Genomic DNA, 7,048 nt, shown 5'->3' on the forward strand with positions numbered 1-7,048 from the left:
TCTTTTCCAGCTCCTCTAGAATTGGACTGCTGTCTACATTAAGTGAATAAATACAGTTCTGGGAGCCAAACCAGTTACCAAGGTATGAAAATGTCAGCCTCCAGGCACTGAGAACAGAAGAATGAGTAATGGAGGACAACAAAGGAAGAACAACAGGAGAACCAAAGGAAGTAGAACTGGTAGACGGTAACAGAGGCAGAAGGTGTTCAAAGTCATGTGGATTCCAGAACTAGAAGCCAAAGGCAAATTCAAATTTACCTGAGTCAGTTTGCTCAGACAGCACTGCCCCAGCACTGCCCTTTGCCCAAGAACCTATCCTGGTACTTATGAAACAAGTCTGTCCTGTGATTCCCTCAGGGAGCATCATTAACACACAGAGCACTCAAGCTTTCAATTAAAAAGCATCATTGCTGAAAGCATTATCCCAAATCTCTAAAAGACTCCATCCCAACTGGGCTCTGCTATGTTATAAATTTACAATGAGAAGGAACTTCCCTGACTTTTCCCATCATTATTTATGAATAGGTAAACCAAATGGAAGAGTAATCCCAGTGTTACAAAGTAGAGTCACTCATGCTTTGCTCCCAGTGGCACCATGGCAGAGCAGCTGCTCCAGTTCTCTTGGGGTGGCCCAACAGTGCCTTATCACACAGACCCTTCTGCTCTGTCAGCAAGGGTACACAACACTTCTTATAAGCAAAAATGATTGGTTTAATATTTTCTCACTAGTTTTAGCCACAGAGCAGTTTCTTTCTAGGTCTGCCTAAACCTTGTCTAACCTTTAAGACTATTCTTTCCCATGTGACCCATGAGAGTTGCACAAAATGAGAAATATATCCAAACAGTAGCTGCAGAAAATACACAGAAATAACTCGTTTTCACTGAGATGGGTTCATTTGTGAGCTCTGACTTTCCCCTGAACTTCCTCCCCTGAAGGACTGGAACAGTAATACCAGTACAATAATACCTTTTCTCCTGAAGTGGAGTAAATCAGTTCCTCACTCTCAGTAGTGAAGCGAAAATTAAGATGAAAAAGAGTATAGAATGCAGAAAACCCCTATTACCCCAGAATAATACAATTTGCTGCTGATCCTCAGTTGCTAAGATAGGCACGTCAATTATTTATAGAACTCAGAGTGTGAAATATGAAGTATTTCAGCCTGGGACACCACAAAGGTAAAACCAGGAACACAATCCTGTCAGCACTGGCAGACAAGGACAGAATAGGCAAGCACAGAATATTTCTACACAGATTACCCTTTTTATTGAACTACAAATTGCAAAAGGTCTTTATGAAGTGCCACTTTCAGTGTTAAGTGAGCTGCATCCTCCTTTTGACAGTGTCAGTCTGTATTTAATGTTTATTTAACATTTATCTAAAGGGCCATCTCTGCCAGGGAAACAATGTTACAGTAAGTTAACATAATTTCACCTGAATATTTACAGGAAGCCCAGGATCTTCTCCTGGATATGTGCTTATGTCCGTCAACAGCCTATCACACAGTCTAAAACAGTCTAAAACCTGCTCCACATGACCAAACTTTGCCAATAATTTTCACAATCAAAATTCCAATTTATGTTCTCAGTAGTGATACCAAAATTTATCTGCACAAAAGCGCTTGTATGGTTTATAGCAAGTTTGTTGAGAGAAAGTATCTGGATTAAAACTCCCAGGGTTGCAGTGAAAGGTTGTTCACAGCTCATCTGAGGAACTAACAGGTTACTTTTCAAAAACATCCACAATTTCTTGGGGAAAAATCCAAAGCAAACTAAATAAAACCCCACAGACAAAATCAGAAAACCTTGGAGCCCCAACTTCCAGTAGCAGCCAGCTAAAATGCTTTGGTGGGACCATGCATTACTGTATCTCAAATCAAGTATTTCAAAGCTGGAGGATTTCTAAGTGCATCTCCTCCTCCTGCCTTGCCTCCAACTCTGAGGGCAAAAGCTTCAAATACAGTGACTAAGAAATTACAGCAAAGGACTAGCACTGAACTTTCAGATCAAAGGATACAGAGTGATTCAGCCTCCTTTCCTGACTGCTTGCGAGACGTGGGCTAAACACCAACAGTCAGGTGTTCTGAAAAGCTCCACCTCAGTAAGAGAACTTGCATCAGCAGTGAGGCTACAGGACCCCAAACAATGTGACTCTCCCTTAGACAGGCTCCCTCACTCAAGAGCTCTGTCTGTCAGCCCATGTCACCAGAGGGGTGACACACCACCTTCCACAGCTGCCAGCACTCACCGATGCCAGCGCTCGCAGGACAAGCAGCAGATCAGAACAGGTATTGCCCATTGCTGTCCTGCAACTGAAAACCTGAATGCTGACACAACTGAGGGAAAAACCAAAAAACCACAAGCTAGCCCAGCAGGCTACTGTCTGTCCCCAGGGTCACATGTGCTGGAAGAAAGCAGAAGCAGCGAGGACTTGGCAGTGCCTGAAGCACAACGCCTGCAGAAGTGATTATGCTGATGCCAAATCTGGTCCTTTCGGAGCTTTCCAGCCACTGCTGAGCGGACAGCACGTGTTGCAATGCTGGAGCTGGCAACGGCAGTGCTGAGCACAGCTAGTGGCCACTGGCCACCTTAAAGCACCAGAACCATGCGACTGCCCTGAGCCCATGTTTAGCAGCATAAGCAGTAAAATAATACATCTATCGAGTTCTCAAAACTGCAGTAAATGTTGAAAAGCCTCCCTGTTCCACATTTCACCTGGCCTTGTGGGTGCTGTTGCTACCACTGCTCTGTGCTGGCTGGGCGCCAGAGCCTCAGCCAGGGACCAGAAGGAATAAGGAATGGCTACCTGACCTGGCTCTGGGGAACCAGCACTCCTGTGGGGACACAGGCCCTGCCAGCACTGGCTGTTCTCCAGTTCTACAGACTCAAAGCTCTCCAGACTGATGGTGAAGAATTTTGAAACCCAAAGAGCATACCAGATTCCCATACAAGTTTATGAAAATAACTGAAAAATACAAAAGCCTTCACATACACATATGCAGAAAAACAACTAACAGAACTATCAGATCTCCCAAAATATGGATTTACAACAACAGAAACTTGCTAATTACTATTTTAAGTATCCTTAAATTCTCATCTCTGGTGCTATCAAGCTAAAAATTATATTATCATGGATTTGAACTCCAGGACAGCCTTTACAAGTTAGGACCACTCCAAAAATGTCAATCAGTGTTTCAGAGTGTATTTAGCTGATATTTTGAACACATTTGCATTGCCATGACACACTCTTGTAATATCAAGCTGGAAGGCTCCAAGCAGACCAAGAGCTCTGGTTGGCCAAATGGCACGAACACCTGAACTACAGGGAAGACCCTCCCTGATGGCTTTTTTGAAAACAACACTTCCAGCAAAACTACTTTTTATATATATCAGCCCATTACGCAGTACTGACAAGATCCTCTGTTTGCCCCAGAAACACCCTATGTCCCACACAGCTGCTGCTGGAGAGAGACAAGAGGCAGGGGCAACAGGCAGATCATCACTGCAAACCTGGAACTCTTGCAAGGAGAACATTAGCTTTTGCCTTTGGGGGATTTAAGTCAGCCTGCATGAAACAAGCATGAAAATATCCCAAGGAGAACTACATGACTAATTAAGATTTTCTTGCTCCTCATCAGGTGCTTCAGCCACTTCTGCTGCCACTGGACGAGCATAACAAGGCCTTTCTACTGCATGGTGCTCTTCAGATATGACTAAAGCTGCCTCTTACCTCCCCAAGTTCCCAGGTAGACTATCATGCCTCCATTACAGAGAGAATTTCGCAGAATGAAAGAGCCAATAAGAAATGTTTCCTCCAGGCATCTCAACAGCATTATCACAAAACACAGTAAAAGGCATTAGAGCAGCAGAGAGCGATTCAGCCCTGTTGGAGGCACCTGTTTGCAGAACACTCCCAACACTGCAGCCGTGTGCACCTGCCCAGGGGCATGGCCACAGCAGGAACTGGCCATGGCTGACTGACCGACCCTCTGGAGCACAACACTGCCTGCAAATGGACTGCTGCAGTGCAGCTCTCACTTCTGTTTTTGCCCTCAGCACAACCATGGCAGCAGAGGCGTGGAGTAACTGCTGGGCTGGTGGGGCAGGGAGAACTGCTGCACCTGCCAACACACACATGCAGGGACAGGGCGGAAAGGACGAGTCGCATGGGTTTTAGGTACAGAATGATAAACTTTGGGGAAAACCCGAGCAAAGAGAGAGCAGGTCAGGAGTGAGAGGCGGCACTGGGACTTCATGCAAAACGGAGGAGGAGGGAATTCAGAACACTAAGCTCTGGTTTGAGGGGGTGTGCCGTTTGCCTCGTGAGGAAAGGTACCCCACAAAGTCCCACAGGCTCTGAAATGCACTCAATTAGCTGTTCCTTTTACCTTTTTGTTCTACCCAGCATTTCTTCAAGAGCACTGTCATCTCTGGCTTTGGCATCCTACTCATCATCTATGAATTCATGTTGCCGTTTCCTCCCTGAAATGAAAAATCCCATAGTCAGTCATTTGCTACACAGAGGAAAGGACAAATCTGACAGTATTTTTTTGCCACTGTTAAAGTTCAAAGACCACCCTGCTCCTTGAGTAGACAACACTGCAAGTTGTGCTCCTGGCTATGGTGTCATTCAGCCATGATCACTCAGTGTGTGCTCACTCCAGAAACTTACCCCGAATTTACCTGTAAGCAGCTGAAAAGCTGTCAGTGCCTCAGCCCTGTCTGGAGAGAAGGAGCAGGGCAATGACTCGCTCAGACTAAAAAAATTCCCAACAACAACAAGAGAGACTTGTGCCAGGCAAATATCTTTATTTTACTTTAAAACATTCTGAAAGTATTCATCTATATGAAAGAGAAGCAAAACAAGACTGAAAAAGCATGTTTAATGTTAGGGAAACCTTCACATCACATGAGCCAAATTAAAAATAAGACTAAACACAAGTGTACAAAGCAGAGACAAAAAAAATCAATTTTCTCAAAGACATAACATAAGGGACTCCCACAGGGGCCGGCAAATTCTGGAAGGGAGAAAGAGATTATATTTTATGGGAAGAGATTCAATAAGCATTCTTTTCCCATAAAGCTAGTGATGGAGGATTGTCACTGCTCCATAGATACCCCATGCACATTTCAGGACAACAGTAACAGGAAATCAATAGCACCTTTTATATGTGCAAAGACATTATCTCTCTGGACTCCTAATACTAACAAATGGGGCCAAGAAAGACCTTTACTAGAATTTAGCAGTCAGCATTACTCTGGCTGAGAAAAGAAAGCAGGATGCTGGTCTACACCCTTAGATTTTTAGATTTTTTTTTTAAAAAACTAACTGCTCAGAGCATCACCCTCAAGTGGTGCCCAGGAGCCCCCAATGACAGTACATCACAATTGTAACAGTGCTAAGCCCTGGCACTGTCACCCCATCGCAGACATCCCCTCCAGCTGATGCTGTAGTCATTACAGGCAGGAGCTTTGTCAGGGGTAATTTGACAGCTTTGACAAGCTTGGCTGAATTTATGGCACTTTCTAGTTTTTCCCTCCATTGAGCTGTGATGGAACTAAAGTTAATATTACCAAAACCACTCCGTGAGGGGACAGGTTCCCAGCACTGACTCTGATCCCAGTCACTGAGAGAATCTGCTACACTGGGCCCTTCAGTATCCCCTGCCACCCTCAGGGATAGGGAGGGCAGCTCCATCCAGCCCACTTGCAAGAGGAGATTCCATGATGAAGATCTCTGGTATCTCTGGCTCCACCACAGTAGGGGTGAATCACCACTAGTAAGGCTACTCACAGCTTACTAGAGAGCACTGAAGCAGTAGCCACGGTGTCACAGGTTTGACAACACATGCCCAGCTAAATCCAGCACCTGAGTCCTTGGGGCTGCTCTCTTGCTGCAGGGACTGTGTCCCACACAGCACCACAAAGCCTCCACGTGCAAATATCAACGTGGGAAGAGGAATATTGCACCCCAAGCCAAACCTTGGCAAGTCAGTAAAGCACAAACAAGTACTTTTCCTTTTTTTCTTCCTTTTCCTCTTTCCCATCAGATTGCTTTTTGCCATAGATGTTACATTTCCTCTATTATAATGCAGGGTTTTTAAAGAGCTCTCTCTACATCCTTAGAAAGCACAGCTCATATTTAGCTCCCTAAACTCGTATTTCTCTCTTCCTATATTTCCCTGCCAAGATGTGACACCTGTGGAACGTTCCCAGAAAATTCCCCTGAATCATCTGTGATGCAAGGGAACAGCAGCCAGCATTGGCAACAAGCAGCTGGGTCTTTTAGGAAAGCGTTAGATCAATCTGGTGAGGGGAAGGATCCCCAGTAATTCTGGCACTAACATCCCCAAGGACCGCAGAGCTCCCAAATCAGTTAGAAAAAGAACATAATTACGACAGGACCAAAATCCATGGGAAATAGTGTTGCCATGGCAACTGACATTCTCACAACGAGAATCTCCTTTGCATTCTTGCACAGACTCAATGACTCCTAAACCACGTGGAAAAAAAAATATCCGTCTAGCAGGTGGGTTCATTAAGGAAAAGCAGTGCTAGAGGTGCTTCCCTGCAGAACAGACCCACTTCCATATGCTTTCTCAGAAAGGGAGCCTTTGTGCACCTCTTGTTCCAAGCACTGCATCTCACTCACCAGGAGTGCAGAGGAACTGCTGTAACACAATCAATACTTCCTTGTTAGCTACCCTTGTATCAGGAAAAAAAACGTATTAAATATTAAAACATTCTTGTTTTCAAATAAAAGTTAAAAGAAGATAAAATCCAAAGCAGGCTAGCTGAGTTTTGAAATGGGAATGTGGTTCCAGCTTCACGCTGGGCTGCTCTGGTGTTAATGAGTGTTTTTTCAAACATTCCTCTTTACAGACAGCAGTACTCAAAAACCACTCCAGCATCCCCACACACACATATCAGATCCAGCCACTGGGCAACATCCATACATGAGCAGGAAAGGCCTTATTTTTCTTCCTGACAGCCTTATCGTAGCATTAATACCCAGTCTATCCACCAGCACACTTCAAGCGAGGTTCAAGTT

General features: G+C 44.8%; 1 protein-coding gene across 8 annotated transcripts in view; it reads right to left on the reverse strand.

Annotated features, from left to right (window-relative positions):
- The window catches only part of CAMTA1 (calmodulin binding transcription activator 1), a 236,513-nt gene that overhangs the window by 228,437 nt on the left and 1,028 nt on the right, over positions 1–7,048 (reverse strand). For all 8 annotated transcript variants that reach the window (XM_086860599.1, XM_086860602.1, XM_086860593.1 and 5 more), the window contains exon 2: positions 4,386–4,479. In XM_086860599.1, the coding sequence (XP_086716725.1) occupies positions 4,386–4,452 (67 nt within the window). In that variant the 5' untranslated portion in view covers positions 4,453–4,479. The remainder of the gene's footprint in view (positions 1–4,385; positions 4,480–7,048) is intronic.

This window comes from Cyanistes caeruleus, chromosome 22 (assembly GCF_971803275.1).
Source record: "Cyanistes caeruleus chromosome 22, bCyaCae1.hap1.1, whole genome shotgun sequence".
In the NCBI taxonomy this organism is placed as follows: Eukaryota; Metazoa; Chordata; class Aves; order Passeriformes; family Paridae; genus Cyanistes; species Cyanistes caeruleus.